Source organism: Varroa destructor, unplaced genomic scaffold, assembly GCF_002443255.2.
Source record: "Varroa destructor unplaced genomic scaffold, Vdes_3.0 BEIS01000004.1, whole genome shotgun sequence".
Lineage (NCBI taxonomy): Eukaryota > Metazoa > Arthropoda > Arachnida > Mesostigmata > Varroidae > Varroa > Varroa destructor.
Genome location: NW_019211457.1, coordinates 36,908,327 through 36,932,685, shown reverse-complemented (window position 1 = coordinate 36,932,685; position 24,359 = coordinate 36,908,327). Strand labels below are relative to the sequence as shown.

Sequence of the window (24,359 nt, the reverse complement as noted above, 5' to 3'; positions counted from 1 at the left end):
GACAATGCCTCGACCTCACCCTTCGAGAGTCAAGTTTTTGCTAGCACAAAGGCTGCAGCCGCAGTTCCTAGCCAACCTAACCTTATTTACAAAGCGGTTTCTCTATAAGTATCTCTTCAAAATCCCGGCGACTTAATGAAAGAATTATTTATATTTCAATATACACCTGCGCGACTTGATAAACTCTTCTACCACAAATTTGTAGAATAAAAACAAAATAAATTTATAGTGGCGTATATTTTGATTAAAAGAACTATGTCCATGGAAAAAAATTTAAAAAACTAGGGTTCACTATCTCGCATTTGATAGTGGCTATCCTAATATGCATGTATGCAGAGCTAGTCTAAAAAGTTCCCGACTTAAGTATAAAAAGGTATCTGTCATCAACAATGTAATGCGTTGAATAATACTCGTGAACATTTTGCCGATGTTGGCCACCCAGCTATTTAACCACTGTTAAATAGTAACTACATATAGAGCTAATAATGGTTAGTGCTTCTGTAAAAATGATAAAAAATTATTACTAAGTCGTCGTTAAACGTTTACATGTAAAAAGTAACGAGCCTATGTAACTTACTTGAAATTTTGGGCAGCTGAATTAAAACGCGGTAGCATCTTGCTTGACAAACGTATAGGACGGCTAGAAACTGCATTCACTGTGGATAAAATTGAAAAAGTTCACCAAACAGCAAAGATTGTGGGCATCTTGAACAGATATTGACTGGTACGTGCATGGAAGCCGTAGCGGCATCTGAATAGGTATTTTCTGTTTTAATGCCCTGTTGAAGCAGTTTAAATGAATTGAATTTCTGACCCCGATTGATAACTACATGCGAAACGTGAATGTACGACTACCGTTCTTAAACCAAGACAGAGCTGTTCTATAAGCCAAGAAAGTGAAAGCAACTGTTCCTTCGGGGGTAATCATGGAGCTGCGTTAATCGACTACGTTGAAAACATAAAGTTCATAACCAAGACGCATCGCGTATCGTTACTTGACAATCTTAAGGCAACAACATTTGAGAAAGGGCAAATCAAGCGAAACAACGCACTGTTTCGCACTACAGTGATCCCCATGGTAATAATTTATAAATTTGAATTCGAGTTGATTACATCGTACTCATTAGATCTGTACCCCCAGCGAACAGTTTCCGGCCTCCTCGAGCTTAATGCTTCACTCAGATCTTAGAAATTTTTATCGAATCGGAAGCCCATCACGTTTGTAACGAACGGGGGGAGAGTCATGAGGAAAGGCATATAGACAGACTTAAGAGGAAACTATGCTGAGAGATGAATAAGCATGAAGGCGGCCATGAGGAAGTTGAAAAGTGCTCCGGCCACATGCGTCAATGCAGGGTAACTTGCCCTTTTTAGCTCAATTTGGTTTGAAACGCCAACTTTTCTAGTAGGAAAATTTCGTCCTTAACTTAAATAACCGTACTTCACGAATTCGAGGTGTTCTATAATAACATGATAAGTCTTTTTGAAGTCTACAAAAGAACGAGGTCGCTGCAGCATGTAAGGCAATTGCAAGGATTAAGCTAAAAGAAATACGCTACCCTACATTTGTGTTATGTATACAGCGTCTATGAGTGAAGTTAGTTTTTTGTATTATCTAAGGGGAAGATACCGAGCTGAAATGGCTTCTTGTGAACATCTGCACGTACACGCAGTCCTGCGTGAGTGCCTAAACTGACGGTGCTCTTTATGGTAAATCAAATGTCGATTAATTTGAGCCCACGCGAAAATAAGACGGACATATTATAAGAGTTCTATTTTATTAACGCTTAAATTGAACTGCATACATTTTTTCTGTTCGCACGGTCCGCTGTCTTTTGCTGACTGGGCATACACACTAACCATAATAACATAGATAGATCAGTTGTGTGAGCTGGCAGTGCACGGATATGAACAGCTAACAATTATTGAATATCCTCGCTAATTCAGGACAATACTATAATTACTATGACAATATTTTTTTTTAATCTGAAAGTCATATGGAAAGACAACAAGTGGACATGACAAATTAAGCTTAATATATATATAGATATTTTTTTTGTCTGTGTGCTTGGTGGGTTTTGTTTGTCTCAACGTTCCTGCAAAAACATTGTGGTAGCAACCCAGGTCGATAATGCAAAGCGTGCACTGATGGTGGCTACGGGCAACAAAGAAAATCTACCGACTTCCTTTCTTCTCCTGCTTTGGCAAGAGTTGAGTACTTCGTTTTATATGAAGGACACTGGACAGATAGCACCACATCAAGACAGAACTCGCCCCCCACAGAAATAGCTCAATGGTATTATCGCCCAGAACATCGTGTCGTGTAGACCCCAGCCCCAAAGATGTTGCGCATAAATAGCTCATCATGATCGCTGTGTTAGGGGCGGCGAAAAACGTAATGGCCAAAAAAATCGTACTACTTTTACATGTGGGTTCCCCATCTTCTCGGACTTACAAAGCAGCAGCCTTTGTCGATCCGGATAGTCTACGAAGATCGCTTTATCTATGATCTTTATCTATGATATAACAGTCAGTCTTAAACCAATCATTTGTGCTCGTCATTGTCGTCTGCGAACTTACGTACGCCATTCGCTACGAAAATCACGGCCAGTTTCCGACGGATCAAATGCTGTTTGTCGCTGTACTCGAAGCATCGAAAGCTTCCTTATATGGATGGAATCGTGTACCTCATTCTCCGCCAGTGCTGAAGGATTTCAATATACATCTTCTCTGGCCAAGCCTAGTGTGCTCCATAACGAACAATATATTTTTGCTGGTTTTCGTTCTCCGTCCGCCCGTCCGTCCGTCTCGATGATCCTCATGCGAATTTAACATGGTTTCTATATAGTGCATTGTTTATCCGTATTTATTTACTATCCGCAATGGATAGTTTCAGTGCTTTTTGTGCAACTATGGCTGTACGCCAAGCTCCTGCGCTTGAAGACCACCAGGAACTAGCTTGGATTTCGCTAACGGCTTTATGTTGGCTTTAATTTTTGTGCAGTTTTGGATATTATAAAAAAGGTAAGCACATCAAAAATGTCCGCGTATCGCGTGCTTAGAAGAAATATTAAGGTAGAATATAACTTCGATCTATGCTGTACATTTCACAGGCATGGGATTTGCCAAATGCCTCGAAATAAGTGCAGTACAGCGACTGCTGCCATGTTAACTAAATGCTATCTTGATGTAACCTATTTCATTTCGTTGAAAAGGGAGAGCATGCGCTTTGATAACGGGTCCATAAAGACTATTATAATTCCCTTTGTTTGGCTTGTGAAGGCCATTGTTTCCATTAACCATACTCGCACATCCGGCACATCGCAAATACCAGCTACATACCGTTATTGCCATATTACCTGAATACGGTCAGCCCATCGATCGCCGTCTGCAACCTGTCTAAGTTATGATTATTCAGATGAGTAGCGTAACTTACAAGCTATCAGGCACTAATCATTTCAGGCAACAATCGAACTACTGACTATCTACCTAGTTGCTACGGATTTAAGATCCATACTGTATGTGTAGGTATACAAACTCATCGGTTGGAGACAACGAGATCAATTATATGACAAATTTATGTAGCGTATCTAGCATTAAACAACAACCAATAGCAATTATAACGCTTCTGAGAGGACGCCGACGACACTAGAGATCAGATGTGCTTCGCCTTACCATACGGTAACCTTAACAGTAGCTCGACTTAGACTGCTGATTAAATGTTCAAACTCGTAAGCAATATCTTGCCCATGGTAGAAAGAATGGTAGCGCATGTAATTACTGCTTTACGAAGGGGCCTATAAAGTCGAAAAATGCGTACTCTACGAATCATCTGGCCTGATTTAATCCTGGGAAGATTTTAATCGTTTCAGAATAAGTTGAATCTTTGATCAGGAGTCCTGTAGGGGAAATGTATGCTAGCAATGTCAGCTCGTTTGTCAAAATGGCGTCCATACATTTCCGATAAGCAGTCAAGAATACTGAGTTTGGTACACAAGCAGCATGTCAATCTGGCCATTAATAAACTTCGTCTTTCGTTTGTTTAACGTGTTAAAATGCTAGTCTGTAATAGTGAGCTAGAAGCTGTAGCTCAACTCACATAGTATCGTTGTGAGAGTCGCTTCATGCGAGTTCCAGTCAGGTCTGCCAACTTCAAAAACGTTATTTCTAATAATGGCAAGACTACTCACAGAGCTCACCTCATCGATCTGGTGTTTCGTTTTTGTCAGATGGCTGTCGTCGGCCGTTCACGGCATCGTAGTAAAAAGATTGGACAATGTTACGTCGTTTATCTGCTGAATTCGACAATAAACCACCGCCGACAAATTTAACTTAAGCATACACTGCGTATTTAGTCTGCTCGTTAGTCTTTTGGTGAAACGTTTCATAATAGTAATAACATTTCACAAGAAAAACCACAATCCAGACATTCTCAAGCATCAGACGTTGTAGTTAGCGGTAACCTGTCCGACAAATGCTGTCATTCCGCCAACGGCAAAGGATATAATGTCTATCTTAAGTGTGTTTCTTTTATGCAGAAAAAGTCTTGCTGTAAAAGTGTTTATTCCTAGAAATGCTCATTTATTTTATGCATTAGTACAATCTTGTATAATGTTTAATTGCTTTTTCTTGAAACTGTCAAATTTCTATAAATTAAATAAGTATCGTCGTTGTCATACACGCTGCATAGACGACCATAATCTATTGTCAATTTAAAATCGTGTAGGTCGTGTTAACTCATGCCAGTTTATCAGGCGTGTAGGGCTTGGTGCAGTTAATGTATGACAATATTCAACTTGTTTTAATAATTCAAGTATGTGGGGTTGTTCATCTTTTTGGGCATCGGTAGTAATATTCAATTTATAGTAATAAAACTGTTTATGGTCATGACCTAAGCCTAGAATAGCTTGAAACAAAAGTGGCCAGTTGGTGCCCAGAATACGAATGAGTGTACGAATGGGGATGTCCGGAGTTCGCAGCGACCTGTAACATAGCTTATATATATATACACAATTCCAGTTAGTTTTAACATAATAAAGGGGATTAATCATAAGAATCGTCTCCCTAGAATTGTTGTTATTTTCACAGTTGATACCCGACAATGAGTACATACTAATCGAACTGCTACCGAGGTATATATTCATAATTTCGCCATTTTCGCGACCACGCTCGTCGCGGCTTAATTCAATCGTATCTAGAAAAATATTGACCTCTGAAACCTAATGACGCAGCAGCAAATATATAGCACTCAGTTAAGTTTATATATACTGACATGAATGATACCATCTAAAAACAATACCTATCATTGCTTTTACATTCTATCGCAATAATCTAAAACTTGAGTACACAATTACAACACATTTATTGATGCCAAGCGTAACATTTATACGAGTGCGGCCTGCAACTTGTCAAATTCTTCGAAGGCAAATCGTGCCTTCGCTAAAGATGCTACTTGTTGTGCAGTAAAAACAGCCTTGATAGGCTTCATCTGTGACCGCCATGCCAGGGCAATATCTTCAGCACCCATCTGCAGCAGGCGGAACAAATATGTTAGTCGGAACGGACTCACCTGGAGAGGCTTTTCTGATGTTCGACACCATCCCTCTGCCATGGAGATTGCTCGCATCACAAGCGATTTTAATAGGCCTACCTCAAACTCGGTCAAAAATTTCTGCTGAAATACATAACCTTCTAGTCCTAGAGAAAGCGTGTTGAAAAGAAGCGCAGTTGCTCGAGAGTAGTTGTCGAACGGTAAACTCGGCTTCCACGCAGACTCCATCTCTCCTAGGAAGTCAATATAGGAAATAAACGTCTTTAGAGCTGAAGGCACCGGCAAAGATACAGGAACTTCGGGAGCTTTGTGCTCATTGACGTAGCGAAGAAATAGTGATGTGCCTTTTTGCTTAAGCATGATGATATGACTGGAAGATATCGCCGAGTGGAGACAGCATCGATCAGCCATATAAATACAGTTATTTAGAAAAACGGCAATTTTAAGAGGGTCTGATAAAGCTTCGCTTTCCAAAGCGAGGAAGTGACGAGTTAGCCGAGAAAAAACCGGCAACAAAATAGACGCTTGCGAAAGGCGCAAAATACTCTCAGTCAATGATGGAATCCATGAGGAGACTAGGTATGGACGCGAAAGATTTTTCGGTAAGTTGGAAATTTCAGCTACTTCCGTAGGCTCCAAGGCGGTTATCATCATCTCCTCCATTTCGGATATGATCTGAAGAGCTGGAACAGAGCCAACAATTAAAATGAATCAACAATACTATTCTTTATTTAATCAAGTAGATCTATTGTTTCTCTAAAAGCGTTATAAGCTAATAATAAACGAGTAGCTTTTTAAATTTCCTTGTATGTAAATATACGTCACTATAAGATGACACCTTATGCGGTTAGAGTAAATTACTCAGTTGATTTTAAATAGCATCAAAGATCTACTTCAATACTCCCATACTTGTAAAGACACGCACCCTGGATCTCTCGGCCCTAAGCATTCTCGTTGCGATAGCAAGGTATTTCGAGACGTACCTTCTTTAGAAGCGTCTGCTTCAACGGCATAGCTATTTAATAGGGCCGCTACTTGAGGAAGATCCACGTGGAGAGAGGTTGCTAGTTCATCTAGGATAGATGGAGATTCACGTCTTGCGCGCTGAGCCAATAGATGAAAAACTACACTGACTTCGCGACTGTCCTCCTGCAGGTCCAGCAATGGTAGCAATGTACCGCTGAGGAACGAATATGCAGTCTGTAGATTGTGACTGGGATCGACTGTCAAAGAAATGACTTGTGTCTTAGTTAGTGTCTGTTTTCGTTTATGTTTTATACTAGATTTCATCAAAATATTAATTAACAAGTTAATTATTTTCCGCCCTATATTTTCTCTGAAGCAGTAAGTTATTACTATAGGCACCTTTAATACTATTATTCGAGCGGCCGTCGACGATAAGCGAATCAATCGAAGTTGACGAACTACGTTCAGTGATGTTCAGGGTGCAGCGGTCGTTTGTTAAGGGTTTGATAAAATTCTCCAAAAAACCTGTCACTAGATCAGCCGACAGCTGTGCAGAGTTGCGTAATACACGTAAAAGTTGAAATGTGTTTGCTCCCTCCGATGAAATTATTAACTGCTGACTACGAGGAAACTCCGAAGTTTGCCAGCGCACCTGTTGGCGCCAATCATCCATGAACTGAAAAAGAAACCCAAAATAGAGCTATGTATTCATTTCAATGAATGATATAAGATATGGTATGTTTGAAAACTATCTAACGATTTGTATTTCAAAAAAAGTGGAGAGGGCTGGTGAAAACAGTCAACAATAAGAAATATTTGTTTAAACCGTTTCTCTGCAAAACTTGTGCTCACACAGCCCATTGAGATGGTAGGATGGGTTATTGATTGGTATAATAAAAATACCAATCACATAGAAATCCAATTGTCGTGGCGGCTTGGAAGACTAAAAGCTCTAGTTGGACAACTTAAGAGTCGCGGGTTCAAGCCCTGTCATCGATCTACTCTTGGCGGCGTGCGTGATAAAATGCAAAATCACCTCATTTTAAAGTCTCATATTGCTCTGCAATCTTTAATAGAAAAATTTAAGGGATACAAAGGTTTTCCATTAAAGTTAATAATTAGTCGCTATAGTTTTTATTACCTGGGCCAGGTAATGAGCCTTAACTTTGGCCAGCCTGTTCGAAATCGGTCCAAGAACAGAAAGTTGGGATTCTCTTTGCCGCAGCTCCAGCTGTAGACAATCCATCACCTGATCAGTGTCATTGCAGAGTGCGATTCCTTCAGCTGCCGATGAGCTACCCCCAACTGCCGCGCAACGGATTGCAGCTTCGAGATTGTGGCACAAGTTAACCAGCAGAGTTATTTTTTCACACTGACAGTGAACAGAGTAAAAACAAAACAATATTCAGAGCAGAAGACAATGAAACGCGCACTTTACAAACGGTCCACATCTCACAAGAGGAAGATTGCCTTTTACCTATATATATATACATTGTTAATAAGGGCCTCCACTGAATCTACTTATAACTGGCAAATTGGAAATAAAACGCGACCTTTTATATGTGAAACTCCTTATCCAATCGCAATTGACAATTGAAGCATTTATTAAAACATATTTTTGAGGTTTTAATTACGGGAACACTCAATGAAAGGAAAAAGTTAAGCAAAACGCAACTATCAACAAGTTACACGATGCACAATGGCCTGCGTAGAAAGAAGTAGTTCTGTTTATGATACAGCTTGTCGATCTATCGATCTACAACGAATATGTTTGTTTACCCCTCCACATCGAGCCCACCAAAACGGCAGGATAAAACTAGATTTTTTGATTGATGAAAGGGTGAGCCGCGATTGAAATGATACCGATTAGATGAATATCTTTTTTTCGGATAAGAGCTATATTTTCCTATACAACGTAATGTTAATTTGGGCAAGGCGGTCACTTTTTATAATTTTGTCGATGATCGTTAAAAGTTACTTCGAAATACTTATACTGAAAATCATTGAATTTACAGACAAGCTTTAATTTTTTATGTTTACCCTTCACTAGTAAAATGGCAGTTTTTGCCGAAATGGTTGGAAGTTAATGAAATGAAACATCCTGGCATATAGCTCACCTTTTTTGAATTGATGTATATCAAAATATCCAAGAATGTAAAAAAATATGAATATAAAAATACTTTCAGGGGCTCAGTTCGGTTCCCCATAGGAGGTGTAATGCTAATTTATGCAAGCGGACTCCTTTTGTAGCAGTCCATTCGACAACCTTTTATTAAAATGTCACTGTCTGTTCTTATTATAAAAAAATATTTCGGTCCTTTTTGTTTCAACAACAAAGAGGTAAAACTGTAATTTTTGCCGAAATACTTTATAACTTACAAAGTACAGGTCATATCTTTTCATTGGATTTTATAATTTTTTATATAGGTAGAATTTGTTTCTTTCATAAAGAAGTATCATGATAGTTTGGTTAATTTGCAGGACGGTGATGGAATATCAACAACTGCGACGTATAATTCAGCATGGATCGACGGTTTTTAGAGAACCATTTTGCTTCACATTCAATTATTTATTCGACGACAGTTCAAATTAATATTAGAAGTTGTTTCTATTTTCTAAACAAATCAATATATAGATCGATATACATTCAACGGGGTACAGAAATCACAACGCTTAGATTCTGGAGTAGAAATAACTGTAGTCCAAAGTACAACGTCTAGGTAGGTAAGGTTTCAAAGTAGTGCCGCGTGCAGGGTCAGAGATAAATTTTGCATTTGAGTCAAGCAACATGTTTTATAGTTCTTATTGGTAACCGACATTTTTGAAATTAAACTTTCCTCTGAGGAACTTTGTTACCTCGAGTAGCAGTTTAGTACTCCGTTAACGGGATAATTGCGATAATGCGATGAGGTCCCCAGGAGATTCATTCCAACAAAATAATCAATTGCTAAGGCAAGGATCAGAGGAACTACACCAAGATAAAAAAAGGTATAACTGTAACCATATTGTGACAGCAACATAATAAAATTAGTACAGCAGGGTTACAGAGTCACATATTGAAAACGACGATGTGACAGTTGCTGCCGAGCTATTCAATAACATGGATGGCTCCGAGCACGAAACGAAGTATGCCTATGCCTGTATTCGAACCTAGGCCATTATGTGTCAATGCTTTTTTCTATCAAAATTTATTGTGAAAATGCTAATGCGAATCCGAGATTTTCATATTGTATATAGAGAACTATTGTAACATCTATTGGAAGAACGGGCAAATGTTGCCGATAGATTGACTGAATCAGGAAATATCGGAAAGATAAAATTATTGTGACAGAACAATTCTAAAGGGGAAAAAACGAAGTTGGTGCCGTAGGTTCTGAAAAAGTTGCGACCGGCTGACGACTGATGTTTCCAATCGACCTCTAGATTTTAGTAGGTTCGATGTTACGCAGATCAAATTTATTTCTATCGAAATAGTCTGATCAAATGTTGACTAGGACGCGGTGATTACAACGGTAAACTACTAATGTGTACTCGACCTATACTTTACGCTACTCTAATTGTAACACTAATGAATCAGATTAATTCAACTGATCAACGGGAAGTATGGCGTGAGCTGATGCCGGAAAGTTTCGTTAACCTAAAACAAAATACATTAATTATTTTATAATGCCCCAGTTATGGCTGCGGGAGCAGCGAAATGGTATCTCTCTTCAAGTCTAAACATTTACGAAAAGCATATTGACGGAGAAAGTATTATTCCAACGCTAAAAAAACAATGAGAGAAAGCCGGCCAGACGTGTGGACGTTGTATGAAACCGAATGTGAATACCTTCTACTTCCGCAATGGTCTTTAAAGAAACCCCAAAATTGTGAGGTTTTCCACATCGAAGGTTGGCCATCGGAAGGAAATATTTTTAATACTGCTATAGACGTTATGGTAAAATGGCTGAACAGAGGTCATATTCATCGATCACTTACAATCCAAAGGAGCTCTTCGTCACTTCGTTGGGTCTCGAGCGAGTACACTTTAGATCGTACTTCATCGAGCTTCATCTGAAATGCACCTGAAAAAGAACCGAAATAAATTAGATCTCTTGCTTCAATTCTAGTAGTAAGCTTGTAAAAAAAAAAAGTACAGAAGTTCGTGAAAACCGAGATTTAAGAAGGGTTATTTTTTCCTTTTTATTTCGGGTATTTTAATCGTTATTTTTTTCTTCATCTAACATAAAATTCACTTTCAGTTACTGCTATGTAAAATATTGGAAACTGCTGTATTAGCTTTTTGGAAGTAAAGACCAATTAAAGCATTTCGATCACTTCTCGGATTTGCAGCAAAGGCAATTCGGAATCGAAAACTATCGAGGTATTATAACAGTCGTTCTCATTAAGCAACACTTCTTTAAAATGTCAAACTTACCCTTGCCTATGTAAGCCGAAGGTCGCGGGCTATACCTCCGCAGCACATATTCCTCCAACGAAGCCATCAGCACCTCAGCTTCTTTTAAGCGAGTCATCTCAGTCGTGAAAATTGTTTCATTGGCAAAGCCATTTAGCAGATTTTGATTATTTTCCACTTCCATTATGAGCGTGGTTTCATCTTCATTCGTAGTGAACCTGACAGAAGTACATTGTCATTACTTAGGCTTTATGCATTATTTTATACATCTTTTTATGGGCGCACAATAAATATTGCAGTGTTTTTTTTATAGGCGGTCGGTATGACAGCTGAGGATGCTAGACGTGCGGTACCCCAACAGATCGGGTATATAGACAGAAAAAGCCCGCTCTCGCGCTGCACTAATGATGTCGTGATCGCTGATGTTTTTACTTTGCATAGCAGGCGATTTGTCGCATCGTGGCTAGACGAAAATAACTCAAAAATGGTTAATAATCAGATTCATTTGGTAAGCAATAAGAAGACTATAGACTGGTTGATTTTTTGGGATAAAGTATCATTTGATCTGTGACACAAGACGATCTTCAGAATACAACAAGGTGTCATCCGCACCAGACACATCAGTGTTTACCCATAACATTTTTGGGCAGCTTTCTTTCAACGGAAGACCAATTCATCATGTGATTGTGAAACTAACATTGAGATATGAGCTGCATACATTGTTAAAACGCATTCGAATAGATACAATCCAGGATGAAACATACTAAGTTGTTGCTGCATTATCCAAAGGTTAACCAAAGATAAAGAACTGCTACCAAATTAAACACCCGCTTCTACGGAACTAATTAAGGCCAACAAAATTACCTATTTATGGTCTATTTCATTGTCAACATTGAAGCTCCCTTTTTTCATTAACGTGCAGTTTCGGCCTATTTATTTACCAATAGCAAATAGCCATCCATTAGCGTAATTTTTAATAGGAACCCAATTGTTTATTACGTTGCTGTATTGACGGATCTTAGATCATTTTGGAAGCAAAATACATTTTGTCGTCGTATCATATGAGATGCTTCTATGTTTTCACGTATCTTGAAGTAACGATTTATTGACCGACTAACAGTTCATACATCTGCGCAGAACAGTACGGAGGAGCACCGAACGGGCTCTGGCAAATGGAAAGCTATGCGATTATCCTAGCCTATGTGTATTTGTGTGCGGTCTTTCGTGTCAACGGAGAAGTCCTATTTAATAACAAAAATCAGCTGTTCTGCACTAACCACTGTTTACCACAGGTAGGACGTGAACAGTCAAGAAAAATGGTCTTTCGCGCAGCTTCGTTTGAGTGTTTTGGAAAAGTTCAGGGAGTTTTTTTTCGCAAATATACTCAAAAAGAGGCGACGTCGCTTGGAGTTGTTGGTTGGATAAGGAACACCTCACGAGATACAGTGGAAGGTTTGTTTCAGGCTTTGCCATTTTTTCTATACGCTACAGTGCGTTATGTTCTTAACGTAACATGTACAATTATGAATAAGTCATTTCGATGTCACATGCCGAAACTTGGAGTGAAACGCTAATTGGATGTGCGTTAATTAGTGATAGGATATAGAAAAAGAATACAAATGGACAACATAACAACAAAACCGAAGTAACTTCAATATATAATTAAACTTTGTCACAAATAAACTGACCTGCTTATGTTACGACGTCCTGTTACGGGTACCAGCTACACAATGAATCACAGATGATAAGTTCAAAAAAAGGTTTCACTAATTAAAAGCACACGTAAATAAGTGCAATATTAACTGTCGTATCGGTACCGTCTTATGTACTCTATACGTAACACTTGAATACAGACCACGTTTCATCTAGCATATCACTAATTTTGCTTAGATCCATTGTTAGAACTCGAGCTTGCTTACACTACCGAGAACTTTATTTTCGATCACTCTATGCTGTCTTTTTTATCGTGTGATCGCCTAAGCCAGCTATTAATTATGAGATTACAGATTCATTATAGTTCTATTTTCATATCGATTCATTATAGACATTATATTTTATGTTTACGTATCGACTAGCCATTTACTTATGTCTTCAGGTGAAATTCAGGGTCCAGCTGAAGCGTTCGATAAAATGAAAATATGGCTACGAACAACGGGAAGTCCCCAGTCGCAAATTGACAATGCAGAGTTTACGAATGAGAAGGACATACCAGAGCTGCAATTTAACTCGTTCGAAATTCGGAAAAACAAATAAGCAACTTACCTTTAAACGTTGTTATAAAAATCCGTAGGAAAGATATCAATTATTTGGTTAATCAATACATAAAAAGCTTAATGGTTGACATTATTTTCTTTCAACTGTAGTTAATGAGGGTACAATAGCAAGTCGTCGAGTTACTCCATGTAAAAGGCCGTAAATAAAGTTGACTGCGTAAACGTTCACCTTATCGAGTGAGATAGTGTTTCATTCATTATGAGGAAAAGCTTTTTTTTTTTTAATTATTTGAAATATATTAGCTTTTCTTGTGTATTAGCTAGATAGGACGTATTGCATTAAAAATGCTGTGCTTTATTAACGAAACCATAATGTATCACATTGTTGACGCCAAATAAATGCGTAACGTACGAGCATCGATGGTTTTTGCAAAGTTTTGCAAAGTTACGTCATTTAACGATGCAAAAGTTACTACCTTTTCATTATATATATGCCGACCATAATAATAACAGTAATTAATATTATTATTATTATTACCAACATTATCGTTATTATTGAAATCTTGAATATAAATACTGCGTTGATCGTCAAGAATGGCCGTGCAAGTGCGATTCAAATACAAGAGAAGCTGCAACAACTGGACAAATCTTCTCATTACATTGAAATCTGTTTCATGGACAGGGCTCACACATGTTCATAGAATATACATTTGTATAACGCTTCAGACTGATATCAAACAGGTCTCTGCAGGACATGACACTCAAAGCTATGACAGCTGCCTTAACTACCCGCAATGCGACTACGAAGTCTCATGCCTCTACTCGTCACAAATTGGTCTTCGCAAAAAGCTATTTCAGTAATCATCTGTGGTCTTAGATAGCAAACTGTAGAATTTAAGAATGTTGCAAACATTGCGTGGTACTTGATAGACATTTCTGTTCTGTTGGTCTCTGACTGAAACGTAACCGAAAATAAGTTGCCCTTCGAATGTGCCTCGTGCTTTTATTATCCAGTATTTCTTCTGGCGTAGTAATTTTGGCGTTTATGATCTTTTGTAGAATTTATTACTTAGGAGGAGTAAATAATGAGCCGAGGATTGCCAGCTTTTATTTTGATAAGAGCTAGTCAAGACCCATATCCTGGAATATAAGCCAGTGTCGATAAACAAAAACAGATTGAGCTTGCTTATTATGCTACGCGTGTTTAGTTGACCTGCTTACTTCAAAATAGTCCATTACCCTGCAGACACACTACGTAAACCTGCATGTAACAAATATTTATCTCCTATAAATGTTATGTACAGTTGAACGAGAGCTGTTATTAAGAGATAACCTATATCGAACTGTGCAAATCAAGTTAACGGACGACCTGAACTTTGCCTATCCATGTGTCTTCATTATAAACAGTTTCCACAATGAACAGTTAACTGATCGAATGAAGTTAATTTAAGATGACCGTATTGACTCCTATTATATATATATATACATACAGATTACAACCTAATCGGTAATAAGCGGGTACGGTTGGCTTTTGAAATCGGTTTAATTTCGCGCGCTCATTTAAATCATTCGACCCTCTCTCTGAAAACGACGCGAGGAGGATGAAGCGGCAACATTCGACGAGCAGCAGCAAAATGATGGTGTCAAACTGGCGCTGTAATGCCGCTGCCTGTTCTATCCTAATTGTGTCACTGCAATAGAGAAGACGGCCTGATTAACGATTTTGTTTCAAACAACTTTGCGTGTTCCCCATTCCCCCTAGAGCTGTTCTCGTGTTGGTTATTGAGCGTGATTGATTTCTTGAATTTTATAATTGGGTAACACCTTCGTCCGATTACTCCCATTATTATCGCATTTATCGATTGCTCCCCCATCTAACTCGCAGCAATGTTTGTGCCTCTTGAAAAATACCAGAATCGGGACTGGAGCGATTGGTCACTGATATTTGTAAGTTATCAATCGAGTGTTCGTTTGTATTCATCTCCTACATACTTTTTTGTTGAATAAACTGCGCCTCTTGAATTTATCTCTGAAGCCATATTTCCCTGACATTATTCGTACAGGCAGCAGACCATCGAAACAAGGAAACTCCATAACAGTATAGCTATAAGGTTACATATTTGAATTTTATATTTATCTTTGCTAAGTAATTCAGCACATTAGTGGGAGGTGGAAATGTAACTAAAACATGATGCAATTTCTTGGTTCTGTTTATATAAAAAAAAAAGTAGTAAACTCCGTGCAGAAAAGTGTTTTAAAAATCACTGTAATCATAAGTCTGCAGATTTCCTCTTAAAGGCGGGCTCATTAGCGGAGAGGACATATTTGAGCATACTGATTAAGTATGTAGTAAAGCCTCTCGGTTTTATACAACCAAAGAAGAACATTTTAACTTTTTGCCTGTCATGATATCAGTACTGATCATCCTTCTTCGCTATTTATTTTAGGCAGGAATTATTAATTTGCTATTTTACGACAAGGAACTAAAATTCTCCTGAAAGGTTAACCTTTTTTGCTCGTCTTCGTCGTTATATCTATATGTTTTATTCTACGGAATGTCATATACCAACATTTATATTTTCAATGAAAAATTAATCTTTAAGCTAGCATTTACTTATTTTCATTTCCTTCAATAGCACTTTATTGCCTTCACTTTTTTTCACGATCTGTTATTCTTATCTATTATTCTTAGTCGTCCTGCTGTAAGAACATTGTTTAAGAATCTATTTTACTTTTCAAACCATATATGACGTAAAGTTCAGTTCTTTGTACATTCTCACATAACAATAGCGTACGATTAACCGACCGTTATATGTCGTCAACCTAATTTTGTGTGAGGTCATCGGAGAGGATTGACCGGGTAAATGTGAGTATGGGGCAAAGAGTGAAGTTCTATAAACTCTTGTCTCTGTCCAAAAGGGAGATATCAGTTTTTGAAATGAATACTATCAACGTAATACGTTTTTAAGTGCTCAGTATGTCGTTGTGGCCAAGAGCATGCCATATATAATTGGTTTTAAAGAAAACTTGGAAATCATGTTGGAATAGCCGACCACTAAGAGTAAACAAAACCGTCGGCACATGCATCACATCATTCCTTATAATCACAATTAACTATGGATAAGTCTTTATATCAGATCATGCATAACCATTTTAGTTCACTCATATAACCCCAACTTGTGGGGCTATATGGGCAAAAACCTAAGTGTCTGTGATTGAAATTTAGCGTTTTTTTTTTCCTATAATAACGGTTATTCCCAAGGGAATAAATACATTCTGACTCGTATTAACTCACGATTATACTTGTAAAATTTAATAATGCACTAGAAACTATTATGGATCGACAGCGGTGGGATACCCGGGGCATTGCCGCGCTGATTACAATTATGTACAGGGTATCCAGTCGATCCTATAGCGCAACCAGATTTCCTAAATATACATCCAGTTATGTCTCACTTTTTTACATGTTTGTGTTGACAGCCAGTGGTATCAATAGGCAATGCAGCCCAGTTGGCTGTGGATCTGTTGTGCTCTTCATTGGAAACAGAATTGGCAGGGTACATCCATTCGAGTTCGTTGCTACCTCTAGTTGGAGGTAATCCTTACGTCGATACTGACCCACGTCTTGCCACTGCGTGCCAGCTGTACGCCTGCCCTTCGAAAAAGATTCTAATTCTCCAACAGAGAACACCTGTGTCTCCGGTGAGTAAAGCATTTTTAAAGAAATATTGGTCTTACAACGCGTCGTGACAAGAGATTCGTGTTAGGTGGTAGTTAAAAAGAGGATTAACTTAGAGTCGTAGTGAAATCCACGACATATGGATTAATAATAAAAGTGCAATTACCTATGTAGTCCTAAGTAGAACTACATTAGTTTTTTCCATATGCCTGTTGTCAACAACCTGCATTTAGATGCCATTAAATATCGCCAAGGTAATTAAATTAATTGCTGTATTAAACCCTGAACCCAATCAAGGGATCCACAGCTACTAACAACTCTGGTATTTAGTATTATTATTATATTCCAGAGGAAAAAAATACAATGTTTGAGTAACACAAGTTCACACTTTTCAGAGTTGCCGAGGCGAGTATAGTTCCCAGCTGACTCGATGGATGAAAGAAATGAAATTTCATCTCGTAGTAATGTTGGCATCGTGCCTTTCGGAGTACCGTAGCCCAGAAGATCTGAAGGAGTATGTAGCCTTCTGCTGTGTTTGTAATACATGTAGAGCATGTAGCTTGTTGGTATTGCACATTTGTATGCTTACTGACCTGGGAGCTACAACGTTAAAAACTGTCGGGCATTCGACTATAATAGTTTGTAGGATAAATTGGCTTTATGTGGCGGAGTCAATAAGAATCTCCTTTCACTCTAAAGTGCTTGAAATTCTATCATATCTTCAAATTATTTTTTTACGTGTACGTGTGAAACGTAATAATTTGTCTAATTTTGGTTGCTATAGGGGCGCGCTGCGCTATTTATGCGGTGAAGCTGTGGACGACAAAACGCGTGAAGAAGTTATGGCTCAGGGCTGGCGTTTGTTTGAAAAGCAAGATCCATTAACGAAATGTCCCTCGCCGGAGGGTGGCGTATTTCTGATGCCGGGTGCGGGCATGGCCCGACCAATCTGGGACAAATGTCAAAAGCCACTCAACGTGCCTGTTGTGATGATGCTCCTATACTGCTCAGAAGGTACATGCACGTACACACACACATCGTAAACATTCTGTGGTGGGAAATTGTTCCAGAATGTGGTTTTGATTACAACTCTATCATAAACAAAAAAAAACGTGTAAACATATTTATAATGCTTCCAAGAAACTATAGGAGATTTGGTGATAGGTTTAATCAGAATGCATTTGAAGCTAGACAGGTCTAGTTTAGTGGGTCATTGGAAATGTATCTTTAGAAAGAAATTATAGCTCCGAATTAAATGATATATGTCAGTCTACAAGTTAATTATTATATACTATCTATTATCCTATTATCCAACTTTAGGTGATAATACGCCCGATGCCCTTCTGTTGGCCAACTCACTCAATCGGTGGCTTCATTTGGCTGAAAAAGGATGGCAGACGCCGATGTCGTGGAGCCATTTATTTGGACAGGGCCCGCCTAAGGGCATTTACTAACTTATACAACATTGTTTTTGGGTCGGCTTGACTTCTGCAGAAGCTGATAAAGAATGAAATATAACGATTATTCTTGTTGTTATTGCATATGCAGTTGTACTCTTATTATTATAATTATTACTGTAGTTATGAGTGGAGTTATCGTTACTGTATTATTTATCCGGCGACTAAAGTAAAAGTCATTAGTGTCCAGACAGTATATACCTGCGTATGTATTTTATTTAGCATTATATATATAATTAACTATTTATACTGGTCGTGTTATTCTGGATATGTTAAACGAACATAAGACATTACTCCTACTTGATATTTTAACGTTATTGCTTACCATCTACTGTTAAACGGAGGCGTTACCGTGGCTGAAGTGCGTGCACGGACAGAAATGTCAACCCACATCGTCAACGGTGTAGACTTGCTCGCTTAGGTAATGAATTAGGAAGCGTTTACTTATCAAGATAGTCTTGTATTGAAATAATTAAAATAATTAGTTCATTTGTTCGTTAATACTGCAGGTGGACTTAAAGTAGACGCAGGTCGAAAAAAAAAGATATAAATAGTACATAAAACGAATCGCTCGCTACAGCGATATGGCTTAGCTGTTATTATTCGAATGAACTGCAAAAGCAAAAAAACTAGATAATAGTAATAGTAGTAAGAAAAGGGAAAAGAGCCACAAATAAGAGCTAATGAGCGAATATAAAACGTGAAAAAAGAGATGTTTTAGAATTATGTCTAATGAGATAATAATATATATCTATATACACATATATATTCTGAAGCAAACGTTGTTGTTATTTATAAATTCGGGACGTCCTGGTGTTCAGCATCTAAGATTAGAGGAAGCATTTTGTGTAAATTACTCATCATTACTTTATATACTATATTTTGTGCTTTACCTAACAACAATTCTATAAGAGTTGGCAAAAGCTATCCGGTTAGACGTTGTACATTGTATTGGAAAATACTGGAACAAGCTGCAAGCACTTCCACATTTACCCTGACTGAACCTAAAGGTTGTGTACCGTTTCAGTTCCATGCAGTGATAATATAGGCCAAAAGTAATGAATATATCCTTAGTATTAAAGAAATAAGAAGGCTAGGTGAAACCTCTAGCGATGAGGTTTACGGTTGGTGCTCAATTGACGTTTATATCGCTCGTTTGTCTAAAATCTTATTAGCATAAATAAACAAAGCGATTTATCATCTCAGTATAAAGAGAAAAAGTAAAAGAGATCGTTTTTAGAGCCTCCAACAAAAGTTCCTGCATGGGATTTCTCAACTAAGAAATAATACCGTTTAAAAATATTCAAATAATTAACTTACATTGCAGGTCTACGAGCATTTTGGAAACCTTGCATCTGTTTATTGCATTTTACTAACTCTTGTTTCTTATGGCTTGCTTCTTCAATTATTTTCAAAATCTATTTTGCTTATAAGGAGCGTGAAACATGCACAAGTACTCACAAATTGAATTGAAAGTAAAATTCAGGGCCTCTTCCGTGACTCATTAAAAAATTATTTTTTAATAAGCTAGAGTTTTACAGAAACTTACTAAATTTAATAAAATTGTAAAAAAATACACAATTCGTATTCTGCTTTTGCTCTTTTATAATTACCGATATATCTTTTTGACTGCTTGTTGTGACAAAATGTGAGCTAAAACCGAATTAAAAGCGAACTTGTTATTACAAACAGCATTTGGACGTTTGATATGTTTTGAAAATATTTTTAAAAAAACTGGGTTCGATTTACGATTTCAAAAATTATATCATGTCTACCAACATGATGTTGACACCATTGCGGCCACTAGAAAGTATGCGCGCTCACTTGCATCATGCAACAGATTGGTACCAAATTATGGCTTTATGTTTTAGGAAACTTTTATAATCCTTCGTAAGATACCGCTTCTAAAGAAATACCTAGTAAACATTAAAGGTCGTTCAAGCTATCAAAGTAAACGTCTTACCTGGCTAGCTTTTTTCAAATAGGAAGATGTTTTTTCTTCGTTTAGTTTGTTATTCCACCTACATTGGACACTAGTGAAACTGCAGAACCATGCCGAGGAGCTCGGCCACAAAAAAATAACGCAAACATTAAAAACATGAAGTTCAGGAGGAAAGACAGATTTGAAAACATTAAGCAACTGTCTGGCCAGAGGAAGGCTAGTCAAGTCCGATATGTACCTCGGCTTAGTGTTAACAACACCGTGCAGTCATTTCACGACGTATGAGTCAATGGTAGCAGCAATCACAATTGGAAATCCCTACAAGCTTTTATTAGCCATTGCGACGTAACTATTCAATATGAACATAGCACTAACTGCAACTCGCGGTTTCCCTGTCGACTGGAATGATCTAAGCATTTGAGATCCAGCGATGACAGATAAAGTTCAACCTACGTTCCTGAAATCGCTAGTCGGTTTTTACACTTCATCCCGGAATCTCCTAGTGTATATGTTGGCAGACAATTCATCGTAGAGACATTGAAGACACCTGCAAAACGTTCAATGTGTGCGAAACAGCAGCATCTCGTATCTTCATAGGCAGGCGTAGGTGAAAAGATATGCAAATGGATTCTTCTCTTTTGCACATAGCCACTGACGGCTGACAATGATTGAAGACGCACTAACAGAATAAATTATCATAGAGTAATTAGGTTTTGAGTTTATAAATGTCATCGTCTGGTTTGCAACACGGCAATACAAGAAGCAGGAATGGAAAGCGTATATTTGCAATGAAAATGTTTGCAGATGCTTTTGTAAACATTGTCAGACTAGGTACCGTAAATAAGCTATTGGGCGATGTAGTCAGGCCCACTAGTAGATTTCTAACCTTTTAAGATGCAGTAATTTTTAGCAACGTATATTTATATTAGTATATTTACACGTGTTTTGTTATCTGTATTTACAAGCAAATGCTTGCAAAAATTCCCTCATTAAAAAGCATTAAACCATAAGATATAAGCTTCAAGGCCGATGATACCAAACCAAAGAAGATGCCAGTTAGAAACAGCAGGAAAAGATACGAGATAATGCATAATTTTAATTTCGTTAATGAAACATAAGATGACTGATTTTTGTTTAATTTCTTTGTTTACCGAGTAAAATGGATGGTGCTGCCGAGTTTGTTTACCCGCAGTTTTAGTTTTATTTGCAAATCCACAGGATGTTATGTCATGTACCATAGTTTGAAGATAGGAAGACTAATCTGCTAGTTTAACAACTGGAGTTCATGGGTTCCACAAGCTAAATTGCTCGTCTCGATTTATGAGCAGTTAGTGTGTGAGACACTCAGTGTAACGATTTTATTTATTTTTTATATTTATATTTACAACTAATTTAGTGAGGTTTCAAACACACGCATGTCATCACGACGAGGTGGCCGAGTGGTTAAGGCGTTGGACTGCTAATCCAATGGGCTCTGCCCGCGTGGGTTCGAATCCCATCTTCGTCGAACTTAGTTTTTAAAAAAACAGCGCAGATTAATAATCTGCTCTAACACAAATACATATAGAAAATAATAATAGAAATGTTCACTTGTGAATATGTGAAAACCATATTTATTTTAATGGCAACGATTGGTTAGATAATTTAACTGCTACATAGACTTAATTACTTTTAACGAATCTTAATGCATTAATCAGATGCAAAGATCAGTGGAAGTAAACAAGGGCCCACCGAAAAATATGGAACGTTTGTGTCAACCAAGGGTTAGTTGTGAGCGAAAAGAAGAACCGAAGCTGCTTGCGCTGCCAAGTTTCAGTGTTGTCACGTTCAGAAAGACATGAAAGGTGTTATTAGTTAAGAGTGCTCATAAATTTTGCGCTCAGTGCCAATCGAGAAAAGCCTCTTTGTTGTACGTTTTCTTGATCGTTTCATTAACTACATAGAAATCAAAAGTCATAATCTTAATCAGTCAAAAAAGAATTTTTACACATCTTAATTAGATTTTGAGATAATTTGTATATTGTGTACAGTTATACTTTTTTACATCAGATTTGGAACTATTAAAAGGAAAAGCTTTTGAGAGTACATAATTAATTTTGCGAGTGGCCATTGGTTATGTAGCGAATCAGAAGTAATTCAATAACTGAAGCATAGATATATATATGAAGTAGCGTGTTTATATTCTGCCTGGTGCAAAGGGAGCCTTAAAATGCTGTGTTCTGAGCGTAACTATCTTATTAGAGTGTAAACGGCTATGTTGCGTGGGACTTTGTTTAAACTTTGTGAAACGAGGTAGTAGAGGTAATCTTTATAATAAACAAATTCTATCAAACATGGTAAGGCCAAAGAAATTAAAAATAAATCAGTAATCTCCCCTGTATTGAGGTGCTCTCCTTCTGAATTATATCATCTTGTATATTTACTAGGTCAATAAGAACGTGATTATTGCGTACCGTACTCTAAAAGAAAAGAAAGCACTCGAAGAAAACGGGGAATTCGAAAGTGACATTTTCCCCTTACTTAAAAAACACGCTCATGGCATTTTACAGTATTTTTGCCGTCGACGAGACGTGGATAAGTGTGTTCCGACTATCAGGAAATCATCACGCGAGAGAATGACATCGAACAGAAGATAATGCGACTCTGGTGGCAGTATCGAATAGACTGAACAGTAAGGTGATGCACAAAATTGCAATAGCTGAGTGGGAAATTCGCTACCACAAGACACTGTGCGAAAGGAAAACGGTTAATGCCACTAGATATCTCTTAAATAGCCCATAGATGATGAGAATAGCTATGGTCATGCAAATCACAAGCACCCAACTATTGAAACACTTCCAGCACGTTGGTTTATCAATAATAAAAAGACGTACATTGAACATATACTCAAATACCTTTATTCTAATCTGCATGATATAGAAGTTCTTCAAATTTTTTGCGTTATAAGTTAATAACATCTTGTTTGCTGAGTTCATGCGTCATCACACGAAAGTTATTGCTTCGCTATTTTCTACTGAGGTTCGGAATGAAGCGGACACTTGAATTAACGCACTTCTTCAGTTTTTTTTTGGAAGAGGATTTTCTATTTGACGAGACCAATTCGTGTAGGCGGCGGACGTATCAAATCAACTTTGTACCCAATCAATGGTCCCAACACGAAGGGTGACTTGAATACGTCCACAGTTTATACCAGCTCAAGATGCATCTTCACTTGATTTGCAGCCTCAGCAGTGGAAAGGCCATTCTTCTTTATATAGCAGTAATTTCTCGATCCCATCTTATGAAAATATGATGAGTATACAAGAGGTTAGAATCGCTACTGGAGATCACGACTTTATTGCCTGGAACAAACGTTTATGTAAATACTACGAAGAATTTCGAATTTTTCTGTCTAATTCCATTGACGTCGATTACCTCGTAGAGCAAATTCGTGAAAAATCTATACGTTGAGATCATTTAAAAAATACATACTCAAGTGCCACAAGCCAGTCACGTATAGACTTATTAGTTATGTTTTTTACTGTTTTTTAAAAACGCTCATCTCAACAAATATTTTAATGGGCTTGGATTACAACTGCCTTTAAAGTGGTAAATTTTCTCAGGTGACTACGAAATTAATCGCGCGTTTAAATATTTGGCAATCATACATTCGGGTGAAATTTGATACTTTTTTTTTTTATCAAGGGGGCTGTCTGTAACAATACCTACCTTTATCGTACTATTATTAAGTGAGACCCTTAGTACCACAGATAATAACTCGAAGAGCTCCTGGTCTGAGCGTGTCAGTGAAATTTAAAACTATCCACACCTAGGGTAGACTAACATTTAATATCACGAATAAATATGACAGAGAAATAAGTACGTTTAGGTGACTTTTTTAAACTGGAAATTCAAAGCTGCCGAAAATTCTTTTTGATTTTTATTTGTTTGGCCAATACAAATTTTCATTGAGAATTTGCTTAAAATTGTAAAATAAATTAATCTAAGGGTCTAAGCTCATATAGAAGGTTTTACGTTATTTTATTTTTTTAGGTCTACCTTCATCTATGTAAAGATTTCGATACACTGAGAATTTTTTAATTAAACACAAGTAAGCTCTAGCACGACTGCTGCGTTTATTATGCAATGCTTCATATGACACTGACTACAAATGTT

At 37.6% G+C, this 24,359-nt stretch overlaps 3 protein-coding genes, 1 long non-coding RNA gene and 1 other non-coding gene across 8 annotated transcripts; 4 read left to right on the top strand and 1 right to left on the bottom strand.

Annotated features, from left to right (window-relative positions):
- Window positions 1-5,343: 5,343 nt before the first annotated feature.
- LOC111249238 (uncharacterized) lies at window positions 5,344-11,263 on the bottom strand. Its single transcript, XM_022802834.2, has 6 exons — window positions 10,935-11,263; window positions 10,496-10,581; window positions 7,659-7,889; window positions 6,917-7,193; window positions 6,535-6,774; window positions 5,344-6,234 (listed from the first exon to the last, which is right to left on the bottom strand). Exons 1-6 carry the CDS (start codon window positions 11,095-11,097, stop codon window positions 5,384-5,386), a joined length of 1,848 nt encoding a protein of 615 aa, XP_022658569.1. The 5' UTR covers window positions 11,098-11,263; the 3' UTR covers window positions 5,344-5,383.
- Window positions 11,264-11,336: 73 nt separating this feature from the next.
- Window positions 11,337-13,367, top strand: LOC111249240 (acylphosphatase-1-like). 4 transcript variants are annotated; one of them, XM_022802837.2, is made up of 3 exons: window positions 11,337-11,421; window positions 12,206-12,365; window positions 13,009-13,367. In XM_022802837.2, the coding sequence occupies exons 1-3, from the start codon at window positions 11,398-11,400 to the stop codon at window positions 13,164-13,166; spliced, it is 342 nt and encodes a 113-aa protein (XP_022658572.2). In that variant the 5' UTR covers window positions 11,337-11,397; the 3' UTR covers window positions 13,167-13,367. The 4 variants fall into 4 exon arrangements, with proteins under 4 accessions (XP_022658572.2, XP_022658573.1, XP_022658571.1 ...); XM_022802838.2 differs by lacking the exon at window positions 11,337-11,421 and adding an exon at window positions 11,544-11,702; XM_022802836.2 differs by lacking the exon at window positions 11,337-11,421 and adding an exon at window positions 11,545-11,702 and having other exon boundaries at window positions 12,056-12,365.
- A 1,365-nt stretch (window positions 13,368-14,732) lies between these two features.
- Window positions 14,733-18,460, top strand: LOC111249239 (proteasome assembly chaperone 2). The gene is made up of 5 exons (XM_022802835.2): window positions 14,733-15,073; window positions 16,607-16,828; window positions 17,201-17,319; window positions 17,590-17,819; window positions 18,126-18,460. The coding sequence occupies exons 1-5, from the start codon at window positions 15,014-15,016 to the stop codon at window positions 18,257-18,259; spliced, it is 765 nt and encodes a 254-aa protein (XP_022658570.1). The 5' UTR covers window positions 14,733-15,013; the 3' UTR covers window positions 18,260-18,460.
- Window positions 18,461-20,953: 2,493 nt separating this feature from the next.
- Window positions 20,954-23,089, top strand: LOC147756149 (uncharacterized). Its single transcript, XR_015327626.1, has 2 exons — window positions 20,954-22,113; window positions 22,754-23,089. It is a non-coding gene; the product is annotated as an uncharacterized LOC147756149 (long non-coding RNA).
- On the top strand, window positions 21,630-21,711 carry TRNAS-GCU (transfer RNA serine (anticodon GCU)). The gene has a single exon. It is a non-coding gene; the product is annotated as a tRNA-Ser (tRNA).
- Window positions 23,090-24,359: the final 1,270 nt, after the last annotated feature.

Coding starts and splice junctions, on each gene's coding strand:
- LOC111249238 (XM_022802834.2), bottom strand. CDS start 11,097: ATGGAAGTGGAAAATAATCAAAATCTGCTAAATGGCTTTGCCAATGAA. Junction 10,582..10,934: donor TTCGGCTTACATAGGCAAGG/GTAAGTTTGACA, acceptor GTTCTTTTTCAG/GTGCATTTCAGATGAAGCTC. Junction 6,235..6,534: donor AGCAGACGCTTCTAAAGAAG/GTACGTCTCGAA, acceptor GCTCTGTTCCAG/CTCTTCAGATCATATCCGAA.
- LOC111249240 (XM_022802836.2), top strand. CDS start 11,667: ATGAAACATACTAAGTTGTTGCTGCATTATCCAAAG. Junction 11,703..12,055: donor TGTTGCTGCATTATCCAAAG/GTTAACCAAAGA, acceptor TGCGCAGAACAG/TACGGAGGAGCACCGAACGG. Junction 12,366..13,008: donor CTCACGAGATACAGTGGAAG/GTTTGTTTCAGG, acceptor TTATGTCTTCAG/GTGAAATTCAGGGTCCAGCT.
- LOC111249239 (XM_022802835.2), top strand. CDS start 15,014: ATGTTTGTGCCTCTTGAAAAATACCAGAATCGGGACTGGAGCGATTGG. Junction 15,074..16,606: donor GCGATTGGTCACTGATATTT/GTAAGTTATCAA, acceptor TTGTGTTGACAG/CCAGTGGTATCAATAGGCAA. Junction 17,820..18,125: donor GCTCCTATACTGCTCAGAAG/GTACATGCACGT, acceptor ATCCAACTTTAG/GTGATAATACGCCCGATGCC.